Consider the following 14,062-nt stretch of genomic DNA (forward strand, 5'->3'; position numbering starts at 1 on the left):
CGACGTCGACAGTTCTATAGGCGATGTCAGGGGCGACATCTATTGACCGGTGAGTTCGGTGACTTGACCATATTCGTGCAGCGCATGCATTTGAACCGCAGCCATGGCAGGCATGCGCAGGAAACTGGCTGGTAGATTTATGTGTTGTCATACTATTGATACATAATGGTCGGTGAGTCATATGTAGGGTGGGCGCTTGTGGCGTGGCGATCGCGCTCGCGAAGCTTACTCGACGCGCATGACTGACGCTAGCGCCTCGTCGCCTGAGACGGCAGTTCTAGGGATGGGGGTGCAAGAGGGAGCGAGGATTCAGGAGGCAATCAACTGTCCCACTGAACGTGTGCCTTGGGAAGGTGCCGTTATCAGCAGACGGTGCGCGTGCGACACGGTCTCACGCTCTGGGCACGACCTGACAATCTACGCGCCGTGGGAGAGGGAGGAGGCGGTGATATCATGTTGCCCTGAGCAGCATTCGTAGACGGAAGAGGTCTGAGTCGAGGCTCAAACATTGGATAGATGTGGGAGATGGACTGGGAACAACTGACGGTGGACTTCGGTGGCTGCCAAATACGTCACACTCTCGCCGCCGGGATGCTACAAAATGAAGGTTGTGTGCGTTGACATGATCTCGATCTAGGCCTCGACAGGACGAGTGGCTCGAATCCAGATGCCTCCGCTTCGATCGTGATCGCACCTCTCCGTTTTCGCTGCCTGGACTTGTTTGTCCTTCCCGTGGACCATCGATCTCGGTCTTTGCTTGCTGTGTTCTTCTCAATCATCTCAAAAGCAGCATCAAGACAGTAGCAGGGAGTCGTATGTTCCAACTACGAAGATCATCTCCGTCGCGCTGTCTAATCTGATAGGTAATCATGACGTCCTCTACAGTGCGGACATGAGGCTTCTCCCCGCCATGAACTCAATATCCGGACGCCACCGGGGGTAATTTCCCCGTACGTTGTGCTCCAGTGTCTGGTGGTATCGTTGGGCGAGTGATAGGGCGCTCGAGGGTGCCGTATCCTCCGATATAGGTCGCAAGAAGCACAGAAAATGCCTCACAGCAATGTTCAATAGTTTGCGCATAAACTTTGACAGGTCCTTCGATTACGTACACTGACTGGTATGGGTCGCCGTAGCGCTAGCGGCATGTTGTCTGCTGTCATTGTTGACCTTGACCTTCAGGGTTAGGCCCGGAAATACCTTGAAGGAATCGTATAAGGTTTGTCATAGATCCTGTCACGAGCGATGTTTGCGTCGATGACAACCAACTGCGGTCCGACTAGGTACCTGTGTCAGACACTGTCCGCCGATGTCCCTTGGCCCAGAGGACACGCGCGGTAGCCTGTATGTGTAGCACAATTGCAAAATGAGCGAAGGCACCCGTGACGCCCCTGCCCATCCGAGAAGTGGTCATACTCCTTTCTGCTGTTCGTTGGGGGACAGCGGACATCCTGTATAACTTTGAGCCGCGTACCGACGACCATCAATTTCAGCGGCCCCAGGAACATGCATGTTATCCTCGCATCCTAGTCGCGCATCCTGATAAACTACCAGATCACATAACGAGCTATACAAACATGTTTCTACTAGCGAGAACATATTTATATCAACAATCGGGTTGCCGACTTTCATCTCAATCTGCCATGATGACAGGAGATGTCAAGGTGCGTGTCTCGTTCTCACACTAGCTACACGAGCATCGTGAGTGACAAATCTGATCCCAATTTACCCAGGATCTACAGAGGAGATGATAGAGCTGGCTCACGCGGCCCGACGACTGTCACGTTGCTGCTGAAAACGACGGATTCGCACCGATTTCCAGATGCGAACGCCTTCCTATGTATGCTGTCGCACTGTATGCCGCTCTGACAGTTATTCGCAGCGTTACGACTATCAATCCCACTCTAAGCCATAGCTGGAGGATGATTTGGGATCCACGGAACGGCACATGAGTGGAGTCAACTAGCCTTATTAGGAAGCGCTGTGGCCAAGGACGGGCGTTCAAACGTTCAGTACTGGAACGTCGTGACCGTATTCTTAGCATTCAGCGCCTGGAATCTGGTGGCATAGTTTATCTATTCATGAGCATGTTGAACATACCATCAGTTTCATCCGTTGGTTGCGTGGCGAAGCGGAGTGTAAAACGCCATGCAGAATTGAGCAACGCGTACAGCGAGAATTACGCTGACTCAACAGAATGATTCCCTGTCATCTCGAGGGCGACTCATAGCTGGTCGGCCCCCTATCTCTTCCACGATCATGATCATCCATATCCAAGTATGTGTAGACGAATGTACTATCTCCTATACTCGGACACAAGACCCATTTTCAAGGGCGTTCAGACTGCTACTACTATACCTGACTGTCGTTCCTTTCCACATGTCAAAGAGCGCCATGACTCATTGCGCAGTGGCTTCTACAGGGCGACTGTGTCTCGTCATCTTCGCTGGGTCATCAGAGGCTCGCACGGGTGTACAGCCCTTGCGCTATGCTCTACTGGGCGATCTGGGTCGTCTCTGCTATCTGGCCACACATCTGATATGGTCATGCCCATGGGCGAGCCGCTTGCTGCTCCTCTCGGTCTCCTCTTTCTGCTTCCAATTTTTCAGCCTTCTCTTCTCCACCGCACTGCTGCATCGCCTAAAGGATGCCCACAAAGCATGTATTGTTCAGATTCTTGGAGGGCAAGCCGCATATATTGCATTTAGGGCATCATTGCGATACCGAACAGCCCGCCCGCTGGTTCTGAACTTGCTCGTTTCCTTGGCATACACTTATGCATTACGCGCCGGTACCGGCATAGGCTGGTTTGCCCGGGTCATTCCAGCTTATTCCGACCCCGAAAGCACGGCGCGACCCTGATTGCACGCGAGACACCACTGTATCCAAGAGGTTCAGGTTCTACAGCACCCTTTGGCGAACAAGATACCTCTTCTATTGGCGCCAGGTACGTAAACACTGCATCGTTTCATTGAAGATTTTCTGGTTGAGACGCCTATGAGTACTCACAGAGACCTTCTAGGGCGTCAGTAGCGGTGTCTCGCTCCCAGCGCTCATGATACGTATTCTCGCCGGTGGGATCCCTTCGTCTCATCCTGTGTATACGACCTACTGCGAGGTTCTTCATTGCTGACGTATGGGAGCCATCCATTGTACAGGCGATCATACGCCTGATATGATCGGTACCAGAAGCGAAGCGTAGAGTTACAACGGGCTGCGATCCTCCGAGCATCGGACCCGCCACAGTAGCTACACTAAGCTTAGCAGCCGGCGAAGGACGACGAAGCTTCGAAACCCGTACGTGGGCGCGTGAGGAGTCCGCGGTGTTAGGACGAGTCGTGAGGTGATAAGGAGGCACAGACGTGCCGATGGTGAGAGTGCGTCCAACGCGCCGCAGAACCAACTAGTCGTGACCTGAGGAAGACGGGTCCAAAGGGTGTCACGGTCTGGATATCGTCTTGGAACGTACCATGTTGCTCTCAATGTCCTAGCGCCCTCGATTCGAGGGCTCGCACGGTCTATATTTGACCATGATAGATACCGTACCTATCAACCGAGGACGCGGTGAATCTCAGACCTGGACAGTGAGCTGCTTTGGCTGGCACGCAGGAGCGAAGGCAGTAAGTACATAGGGTTCAAACGGGGATATACGGATAAATTACTATGCCTTCCCGAGTTCCAGTCAGTTGAGCCTACCTTTCGAAGAAGGGGTTCATACAGGAACTGTGGGACGTCAGGGATGTTGATGAGAATGAACACGAGATCGTCCGGTCATCTGAATACGTATTTTAGGGAAAGACCTAGCTCATAAAAAAGAAGATACAGTGTTCTTTCATTCTCATCAGTCCCTTGAGAAGCGCCGTCGTACCGAGCAAGACCACTCACACCCCAGAGTTCTAAGGCTAGTGGAAACAATTCGTGTGCAATTCCCTTGGGGTAGCAATAACTCAAGAGTTATCTCTGGCAGGCGTCTCGGGCCGCATTTCCCTGTCATCACCGACTCGAATGGCACAGACAAGCGGCCAGAAGTGAAGACACAGTATTCGAATGCTGTGTGTCAACAAGCAGATTTCCCGCTATTGCGAGATACCGGAGGAATCAGAACCGGACAACGAGCTCATATATGCGCTTCCCCGCCTGTCTGCCGGCGTCGAAGACCCCAATCCATCCGGGCAAGATGCTACCGACCACATTGCGACGGCATGGAGGCGGAATGACAGCGATGGCCGTCCGACGCCGATCATTCTCCAGCAGTGAGCGTGTGCCCTTGCTACACCGCGGCGCCTGGCGCACTGGAGCAAGGAGGCCGCATGTCCATGCAAAGCGTTCAGTTGACAGAACCTACGCACGCTCGCGAAGGCGGGACCGGTAAAGATTTCATTAAGGCCTTCCAGGGGCGTGCAGTGATGTCTGATACCGTGAAAGTCGAAGTCTACACGGTCCCACCTACGAGTCCGCGCCATTCTCCGATTTCCGCACTCTTTGAATAGAGACCACTCAGTATCACCAACGTTGGTCAGGGACGCCCACAAGAGCAGCGACTGGATACTCTTCCTGGACATATTGGGGAACCTCGGAGAGCTTGTTGGGCAGGGCCTCTCTCCACTCCGCGAATCCCCCTGGAATGTCCATTGTACTATATGCATACAGACACCGCCGGCCACCCTACTCGACTGACGTCTACACGCTGTGAAGGCGGAGTATTTGCGTAAGGCGTGTGGAAGAGAGCACGCATCATCGAAGACATCGGTCCGTTCTCCCTCACGCAGATCGTCAGAAGGCTTGGAGTACAGAGCAACAGCGAGGCACAAGGCATTGGAATGAATGGACCCCAGGTTACGGAGCCTCGAGCGTGCCTCATACGACAACCTCGCACGTATGAGGGGCGTAGATGACTCAAGCTCAAGCTCCGTTCGCACCGAGCTCCACGGAGTCATAAGGCTTAGCTTGTGCTAATCTCTAACGCGTCTTCTTGCGACACACCAGTCGTACCCAAGCACGGGGCACGAGAGGGGTGCCCGGTACGGACGCCGAACACCTGAGAGGAATTGGTGAGGGCTTGGGCGGACGAAGGTCTTGCGATTCGCTAGATATCTTGGGACGTGCGGGAACACCGACGTCCCGGGTCGCCGAGTGTCCGTAAGCCCCAGGTGCCAGATTGCGAGCACCAGGCTTGCTCGCAGTCTATGCTCTGCTAAGCTTGTTTTAAGTTCGCAGTCACGTAGGGATGAGATCGTGCTGCGTGTGCTGTTGCCTGAGCACTTGACGGTGGACGAACGCGCAGGGTCTGTGAATGCGCTATCGGTGAGTCTGTGTAAAAGTTCACCCGAGAAGCGCGATGAGAAATGAGCAGCACCGGCCGTACACACGTGCCTCTGATCGCGAAGCATCTCTACGCTCAGCACTAAGCCATTCGAGCGACTTCTCAGCAAGACTCGCAAAGCACCGCAAATCCACACAGGCGCGAGACTGGAACGCACCATTCGCAAGGGCAAGGAAATAAGAAAATCGACACTACCCGGGCTATAGAACCACCCAAGCCCTCCGGAGGACCGCTTCGCCCGGCTTCGCTTCGCCCACCTTCGCGCGTCCCCGGCGTCCTCGTTCTCGCGCCGATCCAACGGTGCAGATCGCGCTCGCGAAGGCTTTCCGCGCCGCACCCTGCGTGTTCCCTCGCAGGAGACGGCCTTCGGGCTTTCGACACTGGGTTTTGTGGCGTTCATGAGGCCGATACGCGAAGGCTCTGCCGGGTCCACGTAGAGTCGTTGTAGGATCTTTGATCTGATTCGTGACCCGCCGACGCCCCACGCCATCCAGGAGGGTGTTCGGGCTGGATCGTGAACCATGGCACGAGATGCAGTGGCAGGATGCACGGTGCGCGGTGCATGAGTGAGTGGCAGGGTTGCCCAAATGGACGATGCAAGGATGGAAGGCGTACCGGCTCGGATCTTGGCCAGCAGGACGGCGCGATACAGCCGCTTCGGAAACCTTGCGGGAGAACGCGAGATACGTAGAAGACACGGGGCGGCGAGTCACATGGCGGGCATGACGCGTTCTGCCTGTGGGTGCTGCTTCGGGGCGAGGAAAAGCCCATTTGGCCGTTGGTCTAGGGAGAAGAATCGGACGAGTCGACGGGCAGGGTTGACCGCTTGGAAGGAGGACGAGTCGCGCCTGGGGTGGATGGAGTTCAAGCTCTGTCATCGGCCTGTAGTGGAAGGCTGCCGCGTTCCTCCACAACTGGGGGTCGTTTCTGCTCATTGTTCAATTGTTAGGCGTAGTCACAATGCACTTCTACGGCACGATCCTGGGACGGTTCTGGAGGACGATCTGGAGGCAATCTGGGCATCATCGCGCAAGATCGCAGAAGTCCCTCGGGAGGAGCTTCTGCCTCCAGACTCGTGATCCTACTGTCCGCGATTCAGCTGCGTCCCCCAAGTCTTTCTCAGAGTTGCGACCACCATCGTTCCCAGGATCTTCCCTCGATATATGGAGGCCAGAGTAGGCTACGATCTCACTGCGATACGAAAAATCACGATCCGCACAGAATCGCGAACGGAATCGCCTTAAGATCGCGCGTACTCTGACCTCCACTCATCATTGAGGACGTAGGAATTTCAATACCGATCCACGGTGTTTGTGCGGACCATCACGCTCACCTGCACGCCCATATGACGACGTCTCGTGAACAGTGCATTAACACGGGTGTATGCCACCATTACGAAGCGGCGAAGGCCTCTTGACCTCGACAGACGAACAGCTCACCAGCACTCTTCCTGGGTCCTCCCTCTTTAGCTTGCAGAACCACAAGCCGATCACATGTCCTCGGATCAGTCACACCTGCGGGAAAGTCAGTGATCCACGCGACACATCGGCCACAGAGGGAAGGAGGTAACCGGATGACGCACACGGTGTATTCTGCCAACGCCCTAACGAAACAACAAACACGGCTTCTCAGTAGAAGAAACACAAATCCTGGCATGGAACCCATCCTGTACGCCACCGGTATAGAGCGCCCCGGGCGTGGCTCGGAAAGCACGCCTCTACTACGTCCACCGACCACCGTAGACGGGCAAAACGGAAGTGAGGGCGTGCGGAGATAGAGGCACGGAGAACGCGACCACGACCGCGAAGACGAACGCCGGGCGACCAGGACAGCCTCACGAGTTCGCTTCCCTCTTCTTCTTCCGCCTCTTCCCCTCCGCTCCCGCACCAGATCCCTGCTCCCTGTCGCGTTTGCGCGCCCCCGGGGGGCCGGGCGCGTCGACCCCCGCGGGCCTAACGAACCCCGCGCCGTGCGGTATCGCCGATGCCTCAGACGCGGACGCGGGACTCGGCTTAACGTCTTCGTCCTGTTCGAGGAGGAAGGAGGCGGGGAAGGGCGCTGGGGCGCTCTCGCGGACGAGCTCCTGCGCGGTCTTCGTGCGCACCGCCTTCTTGCCGTCCCTTCTCGTGGAGACGAGAGAGGCGTTTGAGAAGCCGGAGATCGACGTGGGCAGCGGCTCGAATCTGGAGCGTAGTCTCTGCGGCTTTGCGTCCTCTTCTTCTATCTCGCCGGGTTCTTGGGGCTTGGGCTAGAAGGAAGAGGGAGATGGGGCGTATCGGTCGGGTTAGACGGAGGGTGGGGCAGGATGGACGGTTGTGGCGCTCACTGGCTCCGGCACGACCTCCTTGCCTTTGGCGTTGAACGCCCGACGGCCCCGGAAAGCGGGTCTGCCGTCTGGTTGAGACGCAGATGACGTTCCTTCACCCTTGTCCGACTGGAAGATGAAGGGCAGATATGAAGATTCGTGCACGTTGTCTTCCCTGCAGGAGTGACAGATCTACATCAGCCATGGATGCGGAAATGTGACGGACGTACTGCTTGCTCAAAGACTCGCCCAATCCCCATGCATCTCGGATTTCCTGCGAGACAGACCACTCGGCGTCGTCCTTGACCTTGGCCTGCTCCACTTCGACCTGGGCCTGTAGTTTTGCCCTCTGGGCATTTTGCATGAAGCGGAGACTTAGCGTCCCGTTGCTGAGTGTTTTCCCAGCCATCTCCAATAGTTGGCCACAAATCTAGGATCGAGCAAACGAGTGGACGACGTCAGGTCGAAAGCAAGCAGATGATGGTAGGCAAGAAAGCCTTCTGTCCGTTACGTCCTTTAGCCTCCTTGTAGCTAGGCAAGATCAGCCAATATCCGTGGGTATCAGAGAGATGCAAGACCAGAGGGCAGGAGCTAGAACAGAACGACGGTGGAGAGAAAGTAAAAGGTAAAGCAATAGCCGCAGCTAGTGGACTCGAACTCAGCGACGCCTAAGTACATAGTGGCGTCTTACCGCTATACAACGAAAGCAAAGGCGCTCTTTCCCGATATGGTGCTTGTGACCGTGGTGACCTGTATGCGGGCGTAACGCGTTTGTGACTAGACGCGTCTTGGATTGGTGGCCACGCGTTTTGCCACCGATCCACCATCGCCGCCTCCGCTTTCGCCTCCGCCTCCTCCGCCGCCCGTCCTCCTCCCATCCACTCGCACAGTTTACTATGTCCATTGTTACGATCAGGGTGCGCCAGACTGCATGAAATGTCCCGAGACGCTACTCATATAACTTGCAGAATGTCGAGTTTCTGAACAACCCCGCTCGCTTCCTGGACCCATACCACTTCAGGGTCACCTTCGAATGCATAGCTCCCCTCCCAGAAGGTACGCCGTCTGTGTTCACCAGTCTTTTTTATCTTACAACGTGCATCAGATCTGGAATGGCGCCTCATCTACGTCGCGTCCCCGGGCAACGAAGAGCTCGACCAGGAGCTCGACGACTGTCTAGTCGGCCCCGTGCCCGTCGGCGTGAACGCGTTCGAGTTCGAGGGCTCCGCCCCGAACCCCTCCAAGATCCCCCCAGAAGACGTCCTCGGCGTCGCCGCCCTCATCCTCACCGGCTCGTACAAGGACCAGGAGTTCGTCCGCGTCGGCTACTACCAGAACACCGAGTACGACAACGAGGAGATGAAGGACGCCCTCCCGGAGCCGATCCGCTTCGACAGGCTCGTGCGCGACATCAACACGAAGCCGAGGGTGACCAGGTTTCAGATCAAGTGGTGCGTCGTCGTGTGTTCTGCTGGTCGCGTGTCAATCGCTCGTCCTCACCACACATTCGCTCTCGGCACAGGGATGTTGCGCCGCCGGTAGCTGGAGGAGGCGTTGCCGCGGGGGCTGCCAACTCGGCGGCGGTCCCTTCCGCGGACGACATCGGTGACGATGAGGAGGTCACGGTCAATGGCACCGCCAAGCCTGCATCATGACGGGTTTTGCCATGGATACACCTGCGCTCCGTTTCTCGTTTGTGACCAAGCTATAGTATTGCTATCTGTGTTTGTAGCTCACCTGATTGTCTATGGTAGTATTAGGAACTAGGAACTTGTTCGCCTTCACCGTTTGAGCCCGCTTTGCGTCATTGCAAGTCCTCACATACCCCGTACCGCTAAACCAGGTCTTTCAGGTCTTTTTCGAGGGGACAGTCGTCCCTAGGACCCGACTATGCCTGTTGTCTCGCATGAGTAGCTGGCACGACCTATGCAGCTGGCTCGTGCTTGACGCCGACGAGGGGCGTCCCTGAGCGCCCATAGAAGCACTCTATACGGTGCGTCGTTCCCCAATAATTGTATCAGGACGTATCACTGAGTCGTGCGTGTCTTCTGAGATAGATTCTTGACCTGTAAAGGCTATACTGCCGGCGACATGTCCGTGCCGCATCGGAAGGTCAGGTGGGATGCCTCATTGTCCGGCGTTCTGCCATTTGGAAACCGACTTCGCTCCTCTGCTATTAAACCTTATATTTTCCGCTCTGAATGCTATGGCCAAGTCGTTCAATCGCGTTAAAAGGCTTCATCGATGGCGCCTTGAAGGCCGTGGGAAAATGTTTGCAGGCGAGGCAACAAACAAAGCGACCTGTACAGCAGAACCTAATACCTGCAATGGCGCTGGGCCACCGCGTCAACTCAGCGTTCGGTGCGCGTCGATACGGCTTGTAGCAGCCCTGAGGTTGGGTACAAGCAAATCGATAATACGACTCACCATCGTTCTCGGGCTCGTAGGCCAAGTGAGGGTTGCGCGGAAAGTGGGTTGCCTGGAGCGACGCCGAATACATTCGATCTGGTACAAGCCCTGTGCTCGACGCCGCTGCGCATCTTGTGCGGTCTTGCATGCTGCGTGTCTGGATAAAGATAACGCGAGCTGGCTCTCCAACGCTGGTGGAAACTACTGACAATCGTGGAAGCGTAGGAATGCGATATGCACGGGACAACGGTGGCACGCACGCGTACTATCGATTGACTCGGGATTAAGGGGGGCCTCATGGTTAGTGTTCTTGGCAGAACGCTGCCAATCTGCCAGAGGCAACTGCCAAGCGGCAATTGCCATTTTGCCCGCCACCGAGACCGGCAATTTGGTGGCAGATACACGGCGCTTGTCGAGCGCTTACTGTTAATGGAGCCGTTACCGGTCGCCCACAGAGACAGAGTAGCTCAGTAAGAGACAGTCCTTCCACTCTATACTCTGGGGAGTGTTTCAATATAGCGGTATGTGTTATGAGTGAGACAATTGATGGCCGCCTTATTGACTAGCTTGTCTTGAGAAGTCATCCCGGCGCCTGACTGATGGGCTGAAACTCTCAGCTAGATGGGAAATCACCTGTATGAGTGTACTCTGTTGCGGGAAGTGGATAGACAGCAATATCTATGCAGTATTCATGTTCTAAATCTTCACTAAAGAGCATCGGATATTTTCTGTGGCCTCAATGGATAGCTCTAATCACTCTCCATCGCCAGAGGCTCCCCGGAGCGCCCGTTGATCTGCCAGTATTTGCCGGCCCTGGCAATTGCCATATTTGCCAATCTGCCATTTGCCAGAGGCCGAAACTATTCTGCCCCGTACACTACTCATGGTGTCTCTAAGGCAGCGTCTGTCACAGGCCGCATCCCTCTTATAGGCTCGGGGGTCAGTCCGGCTGCCCCTCACTTCTCCTCCGTCTTTTCCGTAAGTCAGGTTCCTTCTTGCTGCAAGTATTGTTTCCAACTGATAACCATTGCATAGGAGCCGAAGCGCAAAAGCGGAGTTCTCGTCTTGCATGTGTTCCGCTCATACCGAGAAACGTCACTGTGAGTGCCATAAGCTGTATACTGCAAACGACAGACCGTAACGGGTCATCAAGCACAGCATGCGACTGCTCAATGTGAAGACGGGACAGTTCGAGTTGGTCACCGATCCTCGAGAGGTCCGCTACGCCATCCTATCCCATACTTGGAACCTAGAAGGCGAGCCGACGTACCAGGATGTCTGCCAAATCCAGAAACGATGTGGCCCTCCTCCCTGTGGCCCCTCCGTTCTCTCTTCCCTCCCCGAGAAGATCCGCCGCTTCTGCGAGCTCGCACGTGATGACGGCTTCGAGCTTGTCTGGACAGACACCTGCTGCATCAACAAGGCAGACCACACCGAGCTGGTGGAAATCATGAACTCCATGTTCGACTGGTACGGCCTCGCCAGAGTGTGCTACGTCTACCTATCGGACGTTCTAGACGATCACAACGGTCTATTCATAGAAAGCCGCTGGTTCACGCGCAAGTGGACATTACAGGAGCTCATTGCCCCCAGCATCGTTCTCTTCTTTGGGCGCGATTGGGCGCTGCTCGGATCCAAGAACACGCTCTCGTCCCTTGTCAAGGAGATCACAGGCATTGATCGCAAAATCCTTGCACTGGAGCAATCTGTTGACGACGTTCCCATGGCTAACCGCATGGCATGGGGGTCGCATAGGAAGTCGACCCGCCAAGAGGATGAAGCATACTCGATGATGGGTATCTTGGGCGTCGGCCTGCAGCCCATGTATGGCGAACGCGAGACCGCATTCTGGCGTCTCCAGGTCGAGGCCTACAAGCGGTGCCCCGATCACACACTCCTTGCCTGGGGACCATCCATCTCTCTCGATGACCTCTCCGATAGAATACCGCACCTTTGCTTGCAAACCCCTGATTCCACTAACACGTCCTCGTTGCTGTGTCACCGTCACCACTTCTATGCTTCTCAGGGCAGTGAACCCGATCGGGTCAGTCTCTCTCTCCCGACATTCGCAAGACAACTCGGCATCTCAGGCTCTTCGTTGAGCGAGCTATATGCGTCGGTTACATTCACGCATCCACCGGGTCATATGATACTTCCTACCGTGGTCTTCGATGGTATCCACATTGCTCTCCTGCCTTGCACGAGGCGTGGGGAACTTGGTTTGTTCGGTCTGCCTGTGGTGCCCTCAGACTCGCAGTCAGTACGGGTAATCGGACCATTGTACCATGACCACGAAGACAGATCACTGTACCATGACCACGAGGACGGACCTTGCTATAGCCGCCTGCTTTATCTGTCAGAGAATGACCTAAGGGCCCTTTGCTCTCATCCCCCGGTGATGAAGTCCGTATACCCGCTTGTCCATATACAGCCCAACCCAATGATCGAAAACTTGCGCTGGTTCAAGAAGAACTCGCGTCCACGCTCCTACCTTCAGTTTCGGCGCTTCTCAGAGAACTTCTTTGGACGGCCAGTGTCCTCCTTCCCGAAGCCGAAGAATCACTTCAACACATGGTCTGGTGCGTCAGACAGCGAGGAGAGCGAATCAAATGCGGATGGCCCAATGTCGAGTCAAGCATCCGCTACCGGGGACCTGGACGTGGAACAGCGTGTGAGTGAACTATGAAGGTTCTCGTCATATCAATACATTCATGTCTTTTTAGCCGAAAATCCGCCTTATCGAGACCCACACGGGGAAATTCGATACGATGAGCGATCCGCACAGCGTCCACTATGCCATCCTATCCCACAGATGGTTGAATCAAGCCCAAGGCTCTCTCTCGGAGCAGAGCTATCAAGACATCTGCCGATTCCATAATGAACAGGCCGAGCGAGGTGATGCCGTTCTCAGCCGCTTTGACGAGAAGCTCCGGCATTTTTGCTCATTCGCTTGGGAGGACGGATTTCGATACGGCTGGGCAGATACTTGCTGCATCGACAAGAGCAACCCGTGGGAGGTGGAAGAAGCCATCCCTGCGATGTACGACTGGTATGCTCACTCAACCGTCTGCTATGTTTTCCTCCACGATGTCCACAGCACGAACTGGCGGGAGGAGCTCGCGGAGAGCGAGTGGTTCGATCGGGGGTGGACCCTGCAGGAACTCCTTGCTCCACGGAAGCACGTCTTCGTGTCCAAGGACTGGATCAAGATTGGCACGAAGGATGACCCCGAAATTTTCGCGTTGGTCGAACGTGCAACAGGAATCCCACGATCTGTCCTCGCAGGTGAACGACCACTGGCGGACGTTCCCATCACACAGCGGCTTTCCTGGGCTGCAGCCCGGACGACGACACGCGTGGAGGACCAGGCCTACTCTTTGATGGACATTGTAGGTGTCAAAATCCCCGTCGCCTATGGAGAAGGCCGTTACGCCCTCATCCGTCTCCAAGAGGAGATCTTGAAAGCGAACTCCGACCAGACTTTGTATACTTGGGGACCCTGTTACGATCATATATCGGCAACCCGGCTCGGCGGCTCTTCTTCCTCGTCTCCTCACGCAGATGCACCAACTTCGGCACAATTCATGCTCGCATCATCTTTGCATGAATTTGCAGGCTCTTCCGCATTGGATCGCATCACACCTGACGAGCTGCGGAGTTAGAGATCCCCGTAGCGAACGAGGCGTTTGAGCTCACACAGTACGGCGTGCATGCTCGTCTACCCCTCTCCCCTCTCCCCCATCGGAATTCATACCCAGACTCTCCCACTCATTTAGCGCTTCTGGGGTGCAAACATCCTGACAAGGGCTTTCTTGCTCTACTTCTTCGGCCATACAAGGAGCATGGCGGAGAACCGGAATTCCTCGTGGGCACTCGTCATCTCAGTGCTCGCCTCCTTGAAGCCACGGAGGAGTTTCCCAGCACTGTGGATGAGGCTGACCCTGAGCCTCTCGCCCAGTATACCCGCACAGTTTTCCTTTCGGCTTCTGAAGTCGCCGAACGCTCGTCCGGGTGGACCATGACCGACG

The 14,062-nt window shown here is 55.6% G+C and overlaps 3 protein-coding genes across 3 annotated transcripts; 2 read left to right on the top strand and 1 right to left on the bottom strand.

The window, feature by feature from the left end:
* Positions 1-7,604: 7,604 nt before the first annotated feature.
* Positions 7,605-8,034, bottom strand: DICSQDRAFT_63582 (uncharacterized protein; the record flags this gene model as incomplete). Its single annotated transcript, XM_007367038.1, has 2 exons — positions 7,605-7,800; positions 7,856-8,034. The coding sequence occupies 2 exons, from the start codon at positions 8,032-8,034 to the stop codon at positions 7,605-7,607; spliced, it is 375 nt and encodes a 124-aa protein (XP_007367100.1).
* Positions 8,035-8,521: 487 nt separating this feature from the next.
* Positions 8,522-9,383, top strand: DICSQDRAFT_162148 (anti-silence-domain-containing protein; the record flags this gene model as incomplete). The annotated part of the gene is made up of 4 exons (XM_007367039.1): positions 8,522-8,542; positions 8,594-8,681; positions 8,731-9,076; positions 9,148-9,383. The coding sequence occupies 4 exons, from the start codon at positions 8,522-8,524 to the stop codon at positions 9,278-9,280; spliced, it is 588 nt and encodes a 195-aa protein (XP_007367101.1). The 3' UTR covers positions 9,281-9,383.
* Positions 9,384-11,193: 1,810 nt separating this feature from the next.
* Positions 11,194-13,696, top strand: DICSQDRAFT_63527 (HET-domain-containing protein; the record flags this gene model as incomplete). The annotated part of the gene is made up of 2 exons (XM_007367040.1): positions 11,194-11,310; positions 12,920-13,696. 2 exons carry the CDS (start codon positions 11,194-11,196, stop codon positions 13,694-13,696), a joined length of 894 nt encoding a protein of 297 aa, XP_007367102.1.
* Between the last annotated feature and the right edge of the window lie 366 nt (positions 13,697-14,062).

The sequence above is a fragment of the Dichomitus squalens genome (genome assembly GCF_000275845.1).
Source record: "Dichomitus squalens LYAD-421 SS1 unplaced genomic scaffold DICSQscaffold_22, whole genome shotgun sequence".
Lineage (NCBI taxonomy): Eukaryota > Fungi > Basidiomycota > Agaricomycetes > Polyporales > Polyporaceae > Dichomitus > Dichomitus squalens.